The sequence below is a fragment of the Oncorhynchus keta genome, chromosome 22 (genome assembly GCF_023373465.1).
Source record: "Oncorhynchus keta strain PuntledgeMale-10-30-2019 chromosome 22, Oket_V2, whole genome shotgun sequence".
In the NCBI taxonomy this organism is placed as follows: Eukaryota; Metazoa; Chordata; class Actinopteri; order Salmoniformes; family Salmonidae; genus Oncorhynchus; species Oncorhynchus keta.
In genome coordinates this window covers 473,421-495,481 of record NC_068442.1, presented here as the reverse complement: position 1 = coordinate 495,481, position 22,061 = coordinate 473,421, and the positions used below count along the sequence as shown (strand labels likewise).

The 22,061-nt window shown below is 43.1% G+C and overlaps 1 protein-coding gene across 2 annotated transcripts in view; it reads right to left on the bottom strand.

Moving 5' to 3' along the window:
- Positions 1 to 14,057, bottom strand: part of LOC118400935 (LHFPL tetraspan subfamily member 3 protein-like) — a 59,301-nt gene extending 45,244 nt beyond the window's left edge. The window contains exons 1-3 of one of the 2 annotated variants that reach the window (XM_035797975.2): positions 13,393 to 14,057; positions 13,124 to 13,209; positions 12,324 to 12,811 (exon numbers count right to left, since the gene is read on the bottom strand). In XM_035797975.2, coding sequence (XP_035653868.1) covers positions 12,324 to 12,756 — 433 coding nt within the window. In that variant the 5' untranslated portion in view covers positions 12,757 to 12,811; positions 13,124 to 13,209; positions 13,393 to 14,057. Of the gene's footprint in view, positions 1 to 12,323 lie in introns of both variants that reach the window. The other variant, XM_035797976.2, reaches the window with a different exon arrangement.
- Between the last annotated feature and the right edge of the window lie 8,004 nt (positions 14,058 to 22,061).

The following is a 22,061-nucleotide window of genomic DNA, read 5'->3' as shown; positions in this document are numbered from 1 at the left end:
ATGTGATTTTCTGGAGAAAAAAAATCTCATTTGTCTGTCATAGTTGAAGTGTACCTATGATGAAATTTACAGGCCTCATCTTTTTAAGTGGGAGAACTTGCACAATTGGTGGCTGACTAAATACTTTTTTGCCCCACTGTACCTTCGCCACTTTGGGCACAGGGACTATGGTGGTCTGCATGAAACATGTAGGTATTACAGACTCAGTCAGGGAGAGGTTAAAAATGTCAGTGAAGATCCGCGCGTGCTTTGTGTACACGTCCTGGTAATCTGTCTGGCCCTGCGGCTTTGTGAATGTTGACCTGTTTAACGGTCTTGCTCACATCGGCTACCGAGAGCGCAATCACACAGTCGTCCAGAACCGCTGGTGCTCTCATGCATGCTTCAGTGTTGCTTGCCTCGAAGCAAGCATAAAAGGCATTTCGCTACTTTGGTAGGCTCTGGGCAGCTTGCATTTGGGTTTCCCTTTGCAATCCGTAATATTTTTCAAGCCCTGCCACATCCAACGAGTGTCAGAGCCGGTGTAGTAGGATTCAATCTTAATTCTGTATTGACACTTTGCTTGTTTGATGGTCGTCTGAGGACATAGCGGGATTTCTTATAAACATCCGGATTTAGAGCCCCGCTCCTTGAAAGAGGCAGCTCTAGCCTTTAGCTCAATGCGGATGTTGCCTGTAATCTATGGCTTCTGGTTGGGATGTGTACGTACGGTCACTGTGTGGGCGACGTTGTCGATGTACTTATTGATGAAGCCGATGACTGAGGTGGTGTACTCCTCAATGCGATGTGATGAAACCCAGAACATATTCCAGTCTGTGTTATCAAAACAGTCCTGTAGCGTAGCATCCGCGTCATCTGACCACTTCCGTATTGAGCGAGTCACTGCTTCCTGTCACACAATTCCTGCTTTAGTTTTTTCTTGTAAGCAGGAATCAGGAGGATAAAATTATGGTCAGATTTGCCAAATGGAGGGCGAGGGAGAGCTTTGTACGCATCTCTGTGTGTGGAATAAAGGTGGTCTAGAGTTTTTTTCCCTCTCTGGTTGAACATGTGACACGCTGGTAGAAATTAGGTAAAATGGAGAAGTTTGCCTGCATTAAAGTCCCCAGCCACTAGGAGCGCCACTTCTGGATGAGCATTTTCTTGTTTGCTTATGGCCTTATACAGCTGGTTGAGTGTGGTCTTAGTGCCAGCATAGTTTGGTGGTGGTAAATAGATGGCTTTGAATAATATAGATGAGAACTCTCTTGATAGATAGTTTGGTCTACAGCTTATCATGAGGTATTCTACCTAAGGGAAGCAATACTTATGAGAGCTATTGACATGTTGAATGCACCGAGCTGTCTGTCTCAACTACTGGCACACAGCTCGGACACACATGCATACGTCACAAGACATGCCACAAAAGATCTCTTCACAGTCCCCAAGTCCAAAACAGACTATGGGAGGCACACAGTACTACATAGAGCCATGACTACATGGAACTCTATTCCACATTTAAGTAACTGACCCAAGCAGTAAAATTAGATTTTAAAAACCGATAAGAAAGATCTTATGGGACTGTGAAGCAACACAAACATTGGCACAGACACATGCATACACACACAAGATAACATACGCACCATCCATACACATGGATTTAGTACTGTAGATATGTGGTAGTGGTGGAGTTGGGGCCTGAGGGCACACAGTGTGTTGTGAAATCTGTGAATGTATTGTAATGTTTTTAAAATTTCATAAACTGCCTTAATTTTGCTGGACCCCAGGAAGAGTAGCTGCTGCTTTTGCAGCAGCTAATGGGATCCATAATAAATACAAATACATTGAGCCTTCTTTAATATTAGACATCGCCCACCAGCTGTTATTGACAAATAGATACACAACCCCGCCCCTCGTCTTACCAGACATAGCTTCTCTGTCCTGCTGGTGCATGGACAATCCCGCCAGCTCTATATTATACACATCGTCGTTCAGCCACGAGTCGGTTGAAACATAAGATATTACAGTTTTTAATGTCCCATTGGTAGTATAATCTTGATCATAGGTCATCTATTTTATTTTCCAATGATTACACGTTGGCCAATAGAACGGATGGCAGTGGGAGTTTATTCACTCTCTAAAGAATTCTCAGAAGGCAGTCCGACCTCGGCCCCCTTTTTCTTCGTCTTTTCTTCACGCAAATGATGGGGATTTGGGCCCATTCTGGAGAAAGCAGTATATCCTTTGAGTCCTTAAATAAAAATCCTTCTTCCAGTTTGAGGTGGGTAATCTCCAGAGGTTATTTTCGGTCATAAGAGACAGAAGCAGCAACATTATGTACAAAATAAGGTTAAGAAAAACGTGGAAAAACAAATGATCAAAGTTAGTTAGGAGCACGTAAAACATCAACCATTCCCTCCGGCGCCATTCTACATCTTCCTGATGCACCGGAAACATTTTAGTGACAAAAGTGATCAAATTAAGATCTGACATCTGTAGAACGCTTTAGTTGTTGCATATCTACTGTATGTAACATACCACTGAGCCATAGATTCACCATATTATTCACTAGTTGAATAATATAGAATGCAGATTTGCTGTCATGCTTTGTGTTTCGGCTCCTTTTGATCATGAATTAGAAGTGAGACACAGGTGAAGGAGAAGTTTTGAAGCTATACGTACAATGAAACTGCAGCAGTGAGAGCTACTCTGAGGACAGAGCCCAGTCAGCCCACATCTAAAACACACAATGCCCCTGCTCAAGTAGGAGATTGAAGCACTGAGGGAGAGGAGAGGAGAGGAGAGGAGAGGAGAGGAGAGGAGAGGAGAGGAGAGGAGAGGTTTGGGAAAATGCACAAGCAATCTGTATTCTCAGGGGGTGTTCCTTCTTAGCTAGCGCTGCCTGAAACGGTCTGTCCTGAACCCTAAACCCTTTTCAATCAAATCTACTGGAGGCACAACACTACCATCTGCACATTCTCTCACACACACACACACACACACACACACACACACACACACACACACACACACACACACACACACACACACACACACACACACACACACACACACACACAGGCATTTACACACACACACACACTTACACACTACACACCTACCACCTACCACTGCCGCAGCCACATCATCAACTCAATCTGGTGATATAAAAATTATCTCTGGAGCACTATCTCCCTACACTTCCCTCTCTCTAGTACTATCTATATTGCATTTCCCCCTTCTCTTTCTCTGTCTGTCTCTCCTCTCTTACCCCCCCTCCTTTCTCTCCTGTGTATCATGGTTAACTAACACTTCATGGCACTGAAACTCCATTAGTGTCTAGCTGTCTGTAGACAGTAGACACAAGAAAGTAATGTAGACAGTACACAACACTCCCCTGTTGTTTCACTATCTACATTAAATACATCTATCCCACTGGGGTTGTGAAGTCATCTACTCAGGAAAGTCTCCATTCACTTTCAGCGGTTCTGGAACGGTTCCGACCAACATTTTTACGTACAGAGTAAACGGCGCAACATCAATTGCTGTGCCCTCCGAGATAGCTTTGGACCCGCTCGCATGGCGCTTTCCACTCTTATCTGAAATGCAGTATGTGAAATCTGACACCTGATTTGCATAGGGAGCGAAATGTCACACTTTCTGCCCTATCTAGACAAGGAACCGATTTCCCCTGGCTGTGAACCTCGCAGTCCTGCTTACAATACGACATATGAAACGGAAGACCCTAGTGATTGCAGCAAACACAAACCCATCTTGCTGTTATATTCTCAGATGGATTTAGAGCGCGCAACATGAAAGAAATTTAACAGAATTGTGTCGAATTGAAACAAGACTACCTTTTCTTGCTGATCAGAGGGACAAAATCCCCTTGTACTTAAAGCTGAAGTTGTTATACAGTAACAGTATAAGAAAGGTAAAATAAAAATCGTAAGTTGTTTAGAATTTGATTGTTAATATATTCAGAAGGCATTTCAATAATTTCAAACCCTATTCCCCCACGTTTGTGGAATATCAATTATTTCTTTAATCTTTTTCTCATATTTGTACTATATACTTGATCTTGTGTCCTCAAAAGTGACTAGTGCTCAGCAATCCATGACTATTTTTATAGAGAAAGGTGAGGTTTTACTCTTTCTGGCAATATAAGCATTACTATGTATTGTTCATGGCCCGCTCGTAATAGGTGTAAATCTACATTTTGATATTACATTTAACAGGTTGTCTCTCTGAGGAACTGCTGAGGATGACTCACTCCACTGATCCAGAGTCAGCGAGTCAACTAACTTTTCGCTGTAAATTTACAGCATTATACTGGCACACGAATTGCGTGATAACACATTACAACATCCCTGCTGTAAATTGACAGGGATGTTGTAATGTTTTAAAGTAGTGAAAAGAGTACTGGTCATATCTTTTGGACTGCTAGAATCAAGACAATTTGTCTGTAGTATTGGTGAAAACATACCTGTCAATTATTATCTAGGAGATATTTTTCTAGGTTGTACAGCAAGAACAGAGCAGACTGAAATGGCTTGTGTCAACTTGAGCTAACTCGCTAGCTAGTTAGGTTAGCTAAGAAAATAAATTCAACATTGGCTAGCAATAAAGGTAATTATAAACAAGTCAAGGTACCTACCCAGCAGCTGCTAAAAATAGTCTACCGCTTCACAGCTGCTTCAAGAAGATTTACTAAAATAGTCTGAGATTCATCTCACCCGACAGCACAAAGTAATAATAACTGATAATTTGAATCTACAGTAGGCCTAAGCTATTACTTTAAATAAATACAGTATGTTAGAGACATTTTTACAGGAGGCTTCCAATTACAGTTAATAACATTATTTTTCAGCATTTTACCCATAATGCAGTGCAACCTACAGCATTAATGTTGTAAAACACATGTACTGTATTTTACTGTTCGACAGTGTTTTACTGTTGAAATTACAGAACAGTTTTACAGTGCAGGGATCTGCTTTTTGAAACACTCACACACTCCAATGCAGGAATGCATGCACACATGCATTTTGTATTGCAAAAATCTTCCCGAAACCAATTTTAGCTATCTAACTTCCACAAAGACTGACCACATCTGTATTAACAAGGAAAGGTCTTCATTTGTAATGGTGCAAGCTCTCTCTTTCACTCAGAGCTCGCTCTCTCTCTCCTGCAGCAATCCATCTCTCCAATTAACTGGTCTTTAATGCTCCTTTCAGTAACATCCTCTCAGTGAAGCTAATGGACTGTGAGAATAAGAGCCACAGAGAGAGACGGGGGGTGTAAGGAGAGAGAGACAGAACGAGATATAGAGAAAGTGAGAGAATCATCATATTTTCATGCACTGTCTGTCTGTCGTTCTTTTCTTTATCTTTTTTATCCTTAATTTCTCAACACTCATTTATTTTTTCTCTTTAACACTTCACTATGTGATGATAGAGATTATATTCCTCCCCTCTCCCCAATGCTAGCTTGAAGTGGTTCTTCTGAGGCTAATATGTAATGACATGGAACATTACATTTACTGCCCAAGTTTCTCATTGAATTACATACAAACGCTCAAATGTTGGCTTTGATGCACACGCAAACACACACACTCCAAAGCACTAACAGGAACAAACACTACAGCACGTGTGTGTGTGTGTGTGTGTGTGTGTGTGTGTGTGTGTGTGTGTGTGTGTGTGTGTGTGTGCCAGACAGCCATGTGGTTGTGTCTCATTTAAGGTCATGTTGCAAGTTAAATTTGGCAATAAAAATAGAAGATAGCCTTATTTGGTAGAAGACCAAGTCCATATTATGGCAAAAACTTCTCAAATAAGCAAATAGAAACGATAGTCCATCATTTCTTTAAGACATGAAGGTCAGTCAATCCGGAAAATGTCAAGAACTTTGAAAGTTTCTTCGAGTGCAGTCACAAAAACTATCAAGTGCTATGATGAAACTGGCTCTCACGAGAATCACCATAGGAAAGAAAGACCTAGAGTTACCTCTGCTGCAGGGGATAAGTTCATTAGAGTTACCAGCCTCAGAAATTGCAGCCCAGAGTTAAAATAACAGACACATCTCAACTGCTCAGAGGAGACTGTGTGAATAAGGCATTCATGGTTGCCGCGTCTTTGCTATTCCGGATTAAATGATATGACATGCTATTTAAAAAAAATATATTTCTCTGTAATTAATATTACCCGATTAAACTGATCATGTAAATGTAATTACTAGGAGGTCGGGGCACCACGGAAGAATGTTTATAGAGTTGTTGTCTTCCGAATAAACACTTAAAGACCTGGCAATCTTTTATATCAATAGCAGTCAATTATTAATCGGCACCTTATTCAGTCTGAACGTCGTAAAATTCTTGGTTATCTTCACGAACCCTGACTAACAAGTTGAATCAGCAATACAACATTTGGTGTAATTATTATTCCAAAATAATCACACATAATTACATATGCAGATTTTTGGTTCCAACCACCATGTCTTAGAGAGACGCCAAGTCAGTGAAAAGATGATTTATTATTATTATTATTTCCCACCGTGAAGCACGGAGGAGGAGGTGTGATGGTGAGGGGGTACTTTGCTGGTGACACTGTCAATGATTTATTTAGAATTAAAGTTACACTTAACCAGCATGGCTACCGCAGCATTTTGCAGCGATACACCATCCCATCTCGTTTGGGCTTAGTGGGGCTATCATTTGTTTTTCAACATGACAATGACAAAATATACCTCCAGGCTGTGAAAGGGCTATTTGACCAAGAAGAAGAGTGATGGAGTCCTGCATAAGATGACCTGGCCTCCACAATCACCCGAACTCAACCCAATTGAGATGGTTTGGGACGAGTTCGGACCGCAGAGTGAAGGATAAGAAGCCAACAAGCGCTCAACATATATGGAAACTCCTTCAGACTGTTGGTTGAGAGAATGCCTAAAGTGTGCAAAGCTGTCATCAAGGCATAGGGTGGCTACTTTGAAGAATCTAAATCTAAAATATATTTAGATTTGTTTAACACTTTTCTGGTTACTACATGATTCCATATGTGTTATTTCACAGTTTTGATGTTTTTACTATTATTCTACAATGTAGAAAATGGTAAAACATAAGAAAAACCTTTGAATAAGTAGGTGTGTCCAAACTTTTGACTGGTACTGTATATATTTTAGTCGACACACCTGTCCCTTAAGAAAAGGATTGCAGTCAAAGTGCAATACAATCCAGTATTACTGCAGTTACAGTGCAGTATAACTGAATGTCAAGTGCAGTACACTGCAGTAATTCTGCAATTACTGCATCCAAAATGCCACAGTCAACTGTATTTACTGCAGTTTCAAAAGTGCAATCTTTTTTGTAAGGGGTGTGGTGTGTCTGATATACATGAATAAAAATGTATTCACCCTGGACATAAGACTTGCATTTATTTTACACCTTTTGTATCATAAGCTGTAAGTTTATGACCTCTGGCGCTGGAGGGTGGTGGATTGACACCGATGTAACCGGGGGTGCCTAACCAGCTCGTCGGGCTTCCACGCCCTAGTTGGCTCGAGAGGTTTCCTTGCCCCGGTTGGCTCAAAAGGCGCCCATATCACATCGGGCCTCAGCAGGATCGTCAGGTCTTGTTCGCCCTGCCGGCCCATGAGATCTTGTTTTGTTGGTGACGTTGGGCTTGTGACAAATTGTATTTGTCACATACACATGGTTAGCATATGTTAATGCGAGTGTAGGAAAATGCTTCTGCTTCTAGTTCCGACCATGCAGTAATATCTAACAAGTAATCTAACCTAACAATTTCACAACAACTACATTATACACACAAGTATAAAGGAATGAATAAGAATATGCACATAAAAATATATGAATGAGCAATGGCCGAATGGCATAGGCAAGGTGAGGTAGATGGTATCGAGTACAGTATATACATATGAGATGAGTAATGTAGGGCATGTAAACATTATATAAAGTGGCATTGTTTAAAGTGGCTAGTGACACATTTATTACATACATTTTTCATTATTAAAGTGGCTAGAGATGAGTCAGTATGTTGGCAGCAGCCACTCAATGTTAGTGATGGCTGTTTAACAGTCTGATGGTCTTGAGATAGAAGCTGTTTATCAGTCTCTTGGTCCCAGCTTTGATGCGGGGTGAACAGCCAGTGGCTCGGGTGGTTGTTGTCCTTGATGATCTTTTTGGCCTTCCTGTGACATCGGGTGGTGTAGGTGTCCTGGAGGGCAGGTAGTTTGCCCCCTGTGATGCGTTGTGCAGACCTCACTACCCTCTGGAGAGCCTTACGACGGTTGTGTTCGGAGCAGTTGCCGTACCAGGCGTTGATACAGCCCGACAGGATGCTCTCGATTGCACATCTGTAAAAGTGTGTGAGTGTTTTTGGTGACAAGCCAAATTTCTTCAGCCTCCTGAGGTTGAAGAGGCACTGCGCCTTCTTCCCCATGTTGTCTGTGTGGGTTGACCTTTTCAATTTGTCCGTGATGTGTACGCCGAGGAACTTAACTTTCCACTTTCTCCACTACTGTCCACGCACAATTTTCCAGTTTTTGATTTGTTAAAAAAGTTTGAAATATCCAATAAATGTCGTTCCACTTCATGATTGTGTCCCACTTGTTGTTGATTCTTCACAAAAAAATACAATTTTATATCTTTATGTTTGAAGCCTGAAATGTGGAAAAAGGTCGCAAAGTTCAAGGGGGCCGAATACTTTCACAAGGCACTGTACCTCTAGTGTCTGAGCCATTGAATTACGACTCTACTTTCGCCAGGCTCGCACTCCCCTGCCGGTTCGTGGGGAGTTTACCCCCAGCGCCCATGTCTCAGCCGGCTCGCCCAGGTGAGGGGGGGGGGGGGTGTACGGTCACGCCCGCTCCCGCTCTTCCCCCCTGGCGCTGGAGGGCACCAGGGCACTCCTGCCACCATTTACACACACCTGCCTTCCCTCGTCACACGCATCAGAGATGAGTCATTTTCAATGTGCATGTTTCTCACTACAGGAACAACAGCTTATTCCCAATGTTCTGGCTGAAAAACAACAGCCAAAACTACAGAGGGAAGGAGATAAAAATGTACACAATATGACAACATAATTTGTAGAGGAGAAATTATTACTGACCTCAAGCTCTGGTTGCCTCTAAGGGCACTGATGGCTTTGTTAAGCCTTTCACTGTTAATTGGTGCACCAAGTGGAGATCTCCAGGATAAGAGGGAGAGAGCGAGGATAGAGAGGAAAAAGGAGAGAGGGAGCACATAATGTACAGACTGCAAGGAGGAGAGCAGCAGGATCTGATGATAGAGGAAGCGAGGGAGGAGAGAGGGCAGAGACCGAGAGGGATAGAAAGAATGAGGGATAGAAAGAGGGAGAAAGCACAGAGTTCCTAAACCCAGAGGCGCAACACCGCAAGACGTAGGCAGGGATGTTGTTCCTCTATACCAAAAGAGTCTGTCATTTAAACCAGACCCTAGTTACCTAGGGTTGGCTTTTCAAGACTTGGTAGAGAACTGAGGCCTTGGAAGGGAGTAGTGGTGAGTGGGACCGAAAAGGAGCACTTATGCGCTCATCGCCTTTTTAGGAAACGCATGGAGTGCACTACACACGTGAATGGTAGACATTTTGAGTAGCTATAATAGAATCTCTACCCTACTTCTCCTCCTCTGTCTCCTGGTGGTTTTTACTCTTTCATTAACGCTGCAACCTATTTCCTTGGTTTTGCATGAAGCCTTTTTCACAGCTCTTTCCCCAGGTTTTAAACCGAGAGAGAGAAGTGCACCTCTGAGATCCAGAGATAAAGATATATGCTCACTCACACACTTAACTGACACACTCTCATACACTGAGTATACCAAACATTAGGAACACCTTCCTAATATTGAGTTGCAGCCCCCTCCCCCCCTCCCTTTTGCCAGCAGAACAGCCTAAATTCTACATCTACAAGGACTCTCTACAAGGTGTTGAAAGTGTTCCACAGAGACGCTGGCCCATGTTGACTCCAATGCCTCCTGTTGGTTTGAAAAGGCTGCTTGTTTCCCTCGTCTCTTTCATCTCTCTAACTGCAGCACCACGAGCACAGTGGTGGCCTCATTAAGACTGGCTTATTGCTGCCTTTATTCAGACCAAGATAACGCACTATAGACCTGGACTCCTTCCAAATAATCACCTTCTCATTCGGGTTGCATGTGTGTTTGGGTGTGTGTGTTCAGTGTGTGTGTGTGGTCAGAGATGGAGAAAGTAGGAACCATTTGATGCAATGCTTATTTACATGTTTAGATTGATGGGAGAGGAAGGAAAGAAGATTCCAAGAATTTGACAAAATGTGTACTAGAAGGTTCTAAAACATTATTTCACATTAGCTTTATCTCACATTAGCATAAACACACTAAGTAAATATACTGTATGTTGATGGTGGTCAATCCCATTTAAGGTTGAGTCCCACATGTTACCCTAATTCTTATATAGTGTACTACTTTTGACCAGAGCCCAGGAAACCCAGCAGCCATGCAGTTCTTGACTCAAACTGATGCACCTACTACCATACCCTGTTCAAAGGCACTTAAATGTTTTGTCTTGCCCATTCACCCTCTGAATGGCACCCATACACAATCCATATCTCAATTGTCTCAAGCCTTAAAAATCATTTTTTAACCTGTCTCCTCCCCTTAATCTACACTAATTGAAGTGGATTTAACAAGTGACATCAATAAGGGATCATAGCTTTCACCTGGATTCACCTGGTCAGTCCATGTCATGGAAAAAACAGGTATACTGACCATTTTGTATACTCAAGTGTATTCAGAACTGCATGCACCTGTGACAATAACATGACTGCAGGTGCAACCCATATAGCTGTCCATTCAGTACCAAAGACAGCTCTAACCAGTCTATTTCTCTCTGCAGAACCACCCGCTAACCAACCAAAACTGAACAAAAATATAAACGCAACATGCAATAATTAATGATTTCAACGACTTTACTGAGTTACAGTTCATATAAGGAAATCAGTCAATTTAAATAAATTAATTAGGCCCTAATCTATGGATTTCACATGACTGGGCAGGGGCACAGCCATGGGTGGGCTTGGGAGGGTATAGGCCCACCAAATTGGGAGCCAGGCCTAGCCAATCAGAATAAGTTTTCCCCACAAAAGGGCTTCATTACAGAGATTCATCAGCTGTCCGGTTGACTGGTCTCAGACGATCCTGCAGGTGAAGAAGCCAGATGTTCCTGGGCTGGTGTGGTTACACGTGGTCTGCAGCTGTGAGGCCGGTTGAATGTACTGCCAAATTCTCTAAAACAACATTGTAGACGGCTTATGGTAGAGACATGGACATTCAATTATCTGGCAACAGCTTGGGTGGACATTTATGCAGTCAGCATGCCAATTGCAGGCTCCCTCAAAACTTGAGACATCTGTGGCATGGTGTTGTGGGACAATACTGCACATTTTAGAGTAGCCTTTTATTGTCCCCAACACAAGGTACACCTATGTAATGACCATGCTGTTTAATCAACTTCTTGATATGCCACTCCTCCGGTGGATGGATTATCTTGGCAAAGGATAAATGCTCACTAACAGGGAGGTAAACAAATTTGTGCATAAAATTGTAAAGAAATAAGCTTTTGTGCGTATGTCAAAATTCTGGGAACTTTTATTTCAGCTCACAAAACATGGGACCGACACTTTACATTTTACGTTTATATTTTTGTTCAGTATACATGGCTGTCCATACAGCACCATGGTCAGAGTCAACCGACGAAAGTACAGCATAACAACCCCTACAGGTCCCTTCAGCACCATGGACATCGCCAATCACAATACCTAACCAATCTACTACATAGCTCTTCTTTCAGCACAATGGACAGTACCACATCACATATCTGTTTTCAGCACTCTTTTCAGACAGGATTAAAACAGTATTGCTGTTTGTTCAGCACCACCTGCCTACCACCATACAGTCGGCAGAACCGAATACCCTCCTAATAGGAAACATAATAGATGGATAGACATGGCTATTTTCTAATTCATTGGAATTGTTACAATGTAGGACCAACAATGTATCAGTGCACAGGCAGTCCACATCAGTCTACTTCTTAACATGAAACATGAAATCCTAACACTTGATTAGCTCCATGCATAGGAAGACACTGAAATAATAGGCATTTGTGTTAACTTTTGATCACTTAACCAGGCCAGATAAGCTAACAATACATACTATTCAGTTCATTTGTAGGCATATAGCTAACCTAAAACGCTTTACACAAACCTTGCAGGTTTATGACTTCCAAGACATTACTCAAAAAAACAAGCTGACCTCGCGGCACTCACTGACTTACCCGAGGCCCCCTGCATCCAGCCACAGATCTTATAGACGGTGGTGGTGGAGAACAGGAAGAAGAGAGTGAAAGAAGCAATGCAAGCTATCACCAGCATCATTGACATGCCGACGAAGAACGACGCGGCCTTGAACGCGGTGGAAGGGATCTGAGCGAACTCGGTGAAGGTCCCTGTGCAGTCGAGCTCCCTCTGGATCCCGTCGCCGGTGCAGAAGTGGAAGAGGCCGAAATAGCCGGCCTGTGGGGTGTCCACGCCGTCCCCGATCCAATAGGGCTGGCTGAAGATCACCACGTTCAAGATGGCGAACAGGATGGTGAAGATGGCCCACAGGAGTCCGATGGCACGGGAGTTGCGGACATAGTTATGCTGGTATAGTTTAATGTCTTCCGAAGACATCGATGGGAGCATCGACGCAGCCGATCCGGGTATCATTGTAGCACAGTTTGTGTTGTATCCCAGTCCCGGTATTCTTATGAAGTAGGTAAGCCTATTAAAGTAGGTATATGAGCAAAGGGGGGCACTGACTAATTAATTAGTTGAGCAATGGAGGAGTCAGTAGATATGTTTGCTGAATAAATGCAACCCAAAGTAGCCTATGCAACCATGCAACTGAATGAATCACATCAAAGGCAACATCTGGCAAGCATATTCAACTCACGAGGTCGCACCCCGATGCTGGCGCATAAACTGAATAGCCAAAAGCTAATCTGCAAGCTTGTGCCTTTATTTAGCCTAAATGATAACTCTGAGAATGTGGCGACTCCTGAACTAGCCTATATGAGAAATAATTCCCTCCCACCTTTCTCATAGGCTATGTATGGCCGTCTAACCGTTTGTCAGACATCGCTCCTGGCACATGTCACTTGTATGGCTCCGGAATACCTCCTTGAAAACACAGCAAATATCAGATTGTTATTCGGATATTACCCATAACACATTACTCATTTTAATTCAGAGTCAAATCAATATCAAATAATAAGGCCTTCCAATAGCTAATAGAACAGCAGTTTTTTGCAATAGCCTATGGTTCTTTCCTAAGCAATGATAACGACAGTGACGGTGTCAAACCAGAGCAAACGAAACGCAATGACTATGATGCCTTCCTTCTTGTATAGCCCAAATCACAATCCTGCGGGATAATTCACAGCATCTCGCGGGCTATAGATAACGCACAGCCCAGTCCAGGTAGTTGCGACAGAGATTTTTTTTCACGAGCTACGGCAGCATCAGCAGCCTCCGTCAGTGATGCCGGAAGAAGGATGAGGAGGATGAGAGAAAAGAGAGACACGATACAATACCCACACCAGAGGAAGCCGACAGTTCTCTCAATCTATAACAACGCTGTGTTTGTCTATCCCATGAGCTGGTTTAATATAGGCTGTTACATTCTCAGCACTATCTTCAAAGATACACATAGCCTACGTGAAAAGCCGTCAAACACACTGACGCATCACACACAATCCACTCTCGCTCTGGTAGGCTACCCTCTGTAGGCTAGGCTACGGAATAGCATCCGGATGACAATCCCGCCTAAATCAATGCAATCAGATGATCCGAGCCGTTCGTTCGTCGAAATGGAGCCTATACAATAATCGCGGAATCGATTTCCTCACGCGGCTCGGTCGGGGGTAAATTGTCCCTCACAGACAGATTCAGTTGCACTGGCCCGGTTTGGTTAGTGCACGCGGCGCGCCTCCCCCGGTCTCCTTCCAAAATGGTAGACCGCTGCTGCTGTGTTCTTAACACAGGGGAGGGGGGGGGGGCAATATGTCTTGTATACTGAACAAAAATATAAACACAAATATAAACACAACATGTAGAGTGTTGTTCCCGTGTTTTAAGAGCTGAAATCAAATATATTATTATTTATCTCAAATGTTGTGCACAAATTTGTTTACATCCCTGTTAGTGAGCATGTATCCTTTGCCAAGATAATCCATCCATTTGACAGGTGTGGCATATCAATAAGGTGATTAAACAGCATGATCATTACACATGCTCACCTTGTGCTGGGGACAATAAAAGGCCACTCTAAAATGTGCAGTTTTGTCACACAACACCATGCCACGGGTGGCTCAAGTTTTGAAGGGAGCTTGCAATTGGCATGCTGACTTCAGGAATGTCCACCAGAGCTGTTGCCAGAGAATTTAATGTTAATTTGTCTACCATAAGCCACCTCCAACATCATATTAGAGAATTTGACAGTACGTCCAAACCGGCCTCACAACTGCAGACCACGTGTAACCACACCAGCCCAATATCTCCACATCCGGTTTCTTCACCCTCGGGATAGTCTTAGACCAGCCACCGGGACAGCTGATGGAACTGAGGAGTATTTCTGTCTGCAATAAAGACCTTTTGTGGTGAAAAACATATTCTGATTGGCTGGGTCTTGCTTCCCAGTGGGTGGGCCTATGACCTCCCAGCCCCATCCATGGCTGCGCCCCTGCCTTCTCATGTGAAATCCCTAGATTAGGGCCTAATGCATTTATTTAAATTGACTGATGTCCTTTTATGAACAGTAACTGTTGCATTTTGCATGAATATTTTTGTTCAGTATAGATAAGGATAAGGAAGGACAACCGAATGTGTTGACGCCATTGAGGAAACACAGTCACCTCACACCCATTTACCCATTTCCTAAAATGAAAACAGACATAAAAATGGATTACTATTCTCTTGGTGATGTGAGGCCCTTGGTGATGTGAGGCCTGAGGCAATTGCCTCTTCTGCCTAATGGTAAGTCCACCGCTGAGTGCTGGCATTCAAAGATATGATTTACCTGTGGCCACATAGTGATTGGATGACTGCTACTTTGTTCTTCAAAATGAATTATACATTCATAGCCTAATATACATAATGGTAGATGAACTCACATGTCTAATATTTTCACAGTATCCCATGCACACAGTGTTTAAGGTTTGCACATATGCAGGAACATACAGATTTGGTTCAGTTTACAAGTTTGAAGTTTCATCCAATGAGGGATCACAGTTGGGGGGAGCAGGATGTTTCACAACACAGGAAGGAGATGATTTTGATCTGGATTACACAGGGTTCTAACATCATCATCATCATCATGATGACTCATCACCCAGCCATGGTTTAGCTCGTTAGTCAATACAAATATTTCCCAAATTACACCCTATTCCCTACATAGTACACTACTTTTGACCAAAGCCAGTCAAAAGTGAGGCACTATAGGGAATAGGGTGCTAGCTAGGATGCTGCCATGCAATGAGTAGCCATATAGCCTGTTCTGCCTTTGGATTAATACATAGATTCATACACAATAATTGGGGGGGATGTGTGTGTTAAACGTTGTCTTTTAGGGCACATGATTGTCGTTATCCATGGTGCTGAGTGAAGAGCCATGTAGGTTGGTGCTGTCTATGGTGCTAAACCAACACAGTAGCTAGTAGTTCTGTGAAAGGACTGCAATGGAGAGACTGCTTGTAGACCCCTAACCCCTGCTACACCCTCAGAGGCAACATGGTAAGAGCTTCATTTTACCTTTTGAATGGCTGGGTTGGCATGGAAGGCAGGAAAACTATGGGCCTACTGGGGCTTGAGAAGAATGTATTAATTTATCTGTCGGTCTTACCATTATGTAGGCTAGTATCCTTTTGTGTTTTTTTATGTAACATTTCAGTAGGCCTAGTCCAGGTTGGGAAGGCATGTTACACCAAACTAAAATATTACACACCCTACCCTCTCATTGAATTAACTAAAAAAGAAGGATTACCACCACAAATAACAATAACTGTAGCATCCCTGTATTTATAAACGTGGATATCAACTTTACCACTTCAGCAAGCTTTTGTGGCAGAGTCGTTCGCCGGCCACCACAGACGAGCTCATTCTCCCTGCATGTCTCATTACACTACGATCAGAGCCAGCTGCAGACAATTATCATCTTGGCGCAGGCCTGGGCAACTCCAGCCTGATTGGTGTCACACTTTTTCCCCAGCCCCAGCTAACACACGTGACTCCAATAATCAACTAATCATGACCTTCAGTTTGGAACGCAATTAGTTTAAATCAGCTGTGTTTGGGATGGTGGAAAAGTGTGACACCAATCAGGCCCCTGAGGACTGGAATTGCCCAGGCCTGAAGGGGGGGGTAATTTGATTTTCAATATTTTGATGCTATATTTATAATTATATAAAATGTATGCTACCAATATTTTCTACCAACAGGTTTCTGTGCCAATAAGCAAAGCATAACTGCATACCGATTACCAACTTCGGGCGCTTCAACGTCATAGTTTGTGTTTTCAACACCACAATCAAAAACAGTATGTCAATCTCAACAAACTATATCCCTCCCTACAAAATATATCCCTCCCTACGTTGTACTCAGTATCAAAGGCTTGGCCAGACAACTTCTTAAGGTCATTCAACTATTTGTTGTTTTGTAACAGATGTCTCTTTCCATTCATCAGTGGCCGGGGCACAGTTTGGATGCTGGAATAATATCAGAGTGGAGTGGACCAACATACACAGGTAGCCTACAGGAGACTTTTGAAGTACCGTAATCAGATTAAAACTTTGACTGGTTGTGTTTACGCCACACAAAATATATAAAACATTTTAAAAGTTAAATGACAAGTATTTAGGCTATATTGAAATGTTAGGTTCTAGGTATGTGAGGAATAGAGAGGCAGACTGCGTGTTAAGGATTCCTGGGCCTTTGGAAAGTATTCAGAACCTTTGACTTTTTCCACATTTTGTTACGTTAGATTTATTCTACAATCTATAAAATACCACACAATGACAAATCAAAGCAGGTTTTTAGAAATTTTGGCACATTTCTAAAAAATAAAAAAACTGAAATATTACATTTACATAATTATTCAGATCCTTTAGTACTTTGTTGAAGCACTTTTGGCAGCCATTACAGCCTCGATTATTCTTGGGTATGACACTACAAGCTTGGCACACCTGTATTTGGGGAGTTTCTCCCATTATTCTCTGGAGATCCTCTCAAACTCTGTCAGGTTGGATGGGGAGGGTCGCTGCACAGCTATTTTTAGGTCTCTCCACATATGTTAGATCGGGTTCAAGTCCGGGCTCTGGATGGACCACTCAAGGACATTCAGAGACTTGTCCCGAAGCCACTCCTACATTGTCTTGGCTGTGTGCTTAGGGTCATTGTCCATTTGGAAGGTGAACCTTCACCTCAGTCTAAGGTCCTGAGCGCTCTGGAGCAGGTTTTTTTCATCAAGAATCTCTCTGTATTTTACTCCGTTCATCTTTACCTCGATCCTGACTAGACTCCCAGTCCCTGCCTCTGAAAAACATCCCCACAGCATGATGCTGCCACCACCATGCTTCACCGTAGGGATGGTGCCAGGTTTCCTCCAGACGTGACGCTTGGCATTCAGTCTAAAGAGTTCAATCTTGGTTTCATCAGACCAGAGAATCTTGTTTCTGTTTCTTATGGTCTGAGAGTTCTTTTGGTCCCTTTTGGCAAACTCCAAGCGGGCTGTCTGTGCCTTTTACTGAGAAGTGGCTTCCGTCTTGCCACTCTACCATAAAGGCCTGATTAGTGGAGTGCTGCAAAGATGGTTATCCTTATTGAAGGTTCTCCCAACTCCCTGACCAAGGCTCTTCTACACGGATTACTCAGTTTGGCCGTGAAGAGTGTTGGTGGTTCCAAACTTCTTCCATTTCAAATCGAATCAAATCAAAGTGTATTTGTCATGTGTGCTGAATACAACAGGTGTTACAGTGAAATGCTTACTCTCAGGCTCTAACCAATGGTGCAGAACAAAAGTGTGTGTGTGTGTGTGTGTGTGTGTGTGTGTGTGTGTGTGTGTGTGTGTGTGTGTGTGTGTGTGTGTGTGTGTGTGTGTGTGTGTAAGTAAAGAAATAAAACAACAGTAAAAAGACATTTGAAAAAAGAATAGTAAGGCTATATACAGACGTCTGTTAGTCAGGCTTATTGAGGTAGTATGTACATGTAGGTATCGTTAAAGTGACTATGCATATATGATGAACAGAGCGTAGCAGAAGCGTAAAAAGAGTGGTTTGCGGGTGGTGGGACACAATGCAGATAGCCCGGTTAGCCAATGTGTGGGAGCACTGGTTGGTCAGCCCAATTCAGGTAGTATGTACATGAATGTATAGTTAAAGTGACTATGCATATATGATGAACAGAGCGTAGCAGAAGCGTAAAAAGAGTGGTTGGCGGGTGGTGGGACACAATGCAGATAGCCCGGTTAGCCAATGTGTGGGAGCACTGGTTGGTCGGGCCGATTTAGGTAGTATGTACATGAATGTATAGTTAAAGTGACTATGCATATAAGATAAACAGAGAGTAGCAGCAGAGTAAAAGAGGGGTTGAGGGGCACACAATGCAAATAGTCCGGGTAACCATTTGATTACCTGTTCAGGAGTCTTATGGCTTGAGGGTAAAAACTGTTGAGAAGCCTTTTTGTCCTAGAGTTGGCACTCCGGTACCGCGTGCCATGTGGTAGTAGAGAGAACAGTCTATGACTGGGGTGGTTGGGGTCTTTGACCATTTTTAGGACCTTCCTCTGACACCGCCTGGTGTAGAGGTCCTGGATGGCAGGCAGCTTTGCCCCAGTGATGTACTGGGCCATACGCACTACCCTCTGAAGTGCCTAGCGGTCGGAGGCCGAGCAATTGCCGTGCCAGGCAGTGATGCTCTCGATGTAGCAGCTGTGGAGCCTTTTGAGGATCTCAGGACCCATGCCAAATCTTTTTAGTTTCCTCAGGGGGAATAGGCTTTGTCGTGCCCTCTTCACGACTGTCTTGGTGTGTTTGGACCAATCTAGTATGTTGTTGATGTGGACACCAAGGAATTTGAAGCTCTCAACCTGCTCCACTACAGCCCCGTCGATGAGAATGGGGATGTGCTCGGTGCTCCTTTTCCTGTAGTCCACAATCATCTACTTAGTCTTGGTTACGTTGAGGGATAGGTTGTTATTCTGGCACCACCCAGCCAGGTCTCTGACCTCATCCCTATAGGCTGTCTCGTCGTTGCCGGTGATCAGGCCTACCACTGTTGTGTCGTCAGCAAACTTAATGATGGCGTTGGAGTTGTGCCTGGCCATGCAGTCGTGGGTGAACAGGGACTACAGGCGGGAACCGAGCACGCACCCCTGGGTAGCTCCAGTGTTGAGGATCAGCGTGGCAGATGTGTTGCTACCTACACTCATTTAATAATGATGTAGGTGTAGGCCACTGTGTTCTTGGGAGCCAAGATCTGTGCCTCGACACAATCCTGTCTCGGACCTCATGGCTTAATTTTTGTACTGTCAAATGTGGGTCCTCATATAGACGTGTGTCTTTCCAAATCATGTCCAATCAATGCAACTTAGCACAAGTGGACTCCAATCAAGTTGTAGAAACATCTCAAGGATGATCCATTGGAAACAATATGCATCTGAGCTCAATTTCGTTTGTCATAGCAAAATGTCTGAATATTTATGTAAATAAGGTATTTCTGTTTTTTATTTGTAATACATGTACAAACATTTATAAAAAACGGTTTTCACTTCGTAATTTTTTGATATTGTGTGTGGATTGCTGGGGTTATATATTTTTTTTAAATCAATTTTAGAATAAGGCTGTAACGTAACAAAATGTGAAAAAAAGTCACTATGTGGCCACATTATACAACTTGGGAGAATGCTGATCCGCAACAGACAGCGCATCTCAGTATCAGACGTAAAAATACAGCCAGACTGCCCTGCTATTGGGCCGTTCTAGACCTCATAAACTATCATGAATAGTCCCACTACTGATCCAAATGGAATGAAACAACTGTTCTGTTCTTTCATGTGCAATGATGCACCTGGCCTCTCTACTGCCAACCAGCTATTCCTCTATGTTCTTGTGGATTTATATCGAAAAATGGCGCATGACCAGTTGTGATACCAAGGTCAACTGTGAACCAACTTTATAAATTTGGGGACAGGTCAACACATGAAGCTTTCATGGACATTTAGCTAGCTTGCTGTTTTGTCCTGGGAGATGAACATGGGTTGCGATTCTACCTTAGGTGCATATGGTCCTTTTTATGTTTCTGGATCTTTGTGAAGTTTTGACCAATTTTAGGTCACACAGAATCATGTGCTCTGTACCCACGGCAACCTTTCCACTGATGAAGGGGATAACCTTATTTGTTTTTGTTTGGTTTTCTTTGATTGGTATCTCCTCGTTTATTCTTCTTCTTCTATGGATTTTAAATGGTGGTTGGCAACCAAGTTTAAGGTGTATTACTGCCACCAATGGGACTGGAGTGTGGACCTTGTTCATCTTTCAATCACCCATGTGGGTATATGCTTGTAAAAAAACAATGAGTAGATGGGAGTGGTGGGACTTGCAGCGCGTCAAGTTCTGCCTGGCTACGCAGACGCCAGCGAGCAGTTTGGATGAGATGATTGAATGTGAATATGTGCACTCAACTTGGGCGGTCTGGTCAGCATGTTATTCTTGGAAGACATGGACATTGCTTTTATTTATTTGCATGAAGTTCAGCTTTCCCCAAGTTTGCCCTGTTCACACGACCCTGCCCTTATGCCCCTCACCCAATGGTCCCCCGGCCCACTTCACTTCCCTGTATTGAACATTTAATTGGGCTCTGTTGTTTCATTGCCCCCATGAGTTATGTGGAAGTGAAGTGTTAGACTGGTATATTGACCTGTGGTATAGTAAGCACCCGGAAAAACGTAGTGCATAAGGGAAGTAAACAAGTCTGTCTGGCTGTCTGCCTGCCTGCTGGAAATTATGCACCTAATTAATCCAGCCTGTAGATGGCCCTGTTGCACTTGTTATAAAGCCTCCATTGACATGCAGTATTCTAGTTGGCCAGCAGGGGTCAATACAAACTCACACTTGACAGAGCCGTAGATACAGTATCTCAATTTTGGACAATTTTAGAGCAGGGATATTCAAATCTTTCTCTACAAGGTCTGGGAGTACCGCTGTATTTCTGTTCTACTTGATAATTAATTGCACCCACCTGTTGTCCATGGTCTAAATCAGTACCTGCTTCGGACAGGAGGTTGCTGACACCTTAATTGGGGAGAATGGGCTTGTGGTAATAGCAGGAGGTGGAATGGTATCAAATACATCAAAAACATGTGTTTGATGCCATTTCATTCGCACCCTTCCAGACATTATTATGAGCCGTCATCCACTGTCTGTGGAACTGGCTTCTAGGTCCAGATGTGAATTTGAGGGTTCTAGAGTAAGAGCCAGTGAAAGAGATGTCATCTTATCATGCTTATCTGGATCCAACAGATAGAGAACATCCCTGGGTTATTTGATTATTATTTGGACACATTTTCATCCACAGCTAACTAACATAGAAGTGTTAATATATCATATTTAACAAATGTTTTTATCCAAAGCAACTTACAGCATTCATACATTCATACATTTTATGTATGGCTGATCTAGGGAATCAAACTCACTATTCTGACATTGCAGGCATCATGCTCTGCCAACTGAGCTACAGAGGACCACACTTCAGAAAAAGGCAGAACAGCACATCTTAGGTGTAGCACTTTATTGGAGTCATTGGCCATAGTTTAATGTGCAGTGGCAATATGTTCAAACAGATAGACATGGTCTACAAAGACCTGTAAACCATGTTTTCTGTTGCCAGCATGGCTGGTCCTGGAGAGAGCCGCTGTGTCAGTAGTACTCTGTTGTTTTGTCTTGAAGACACTGGCTTGATTCAGCTATTCTGCGATTTCCCCA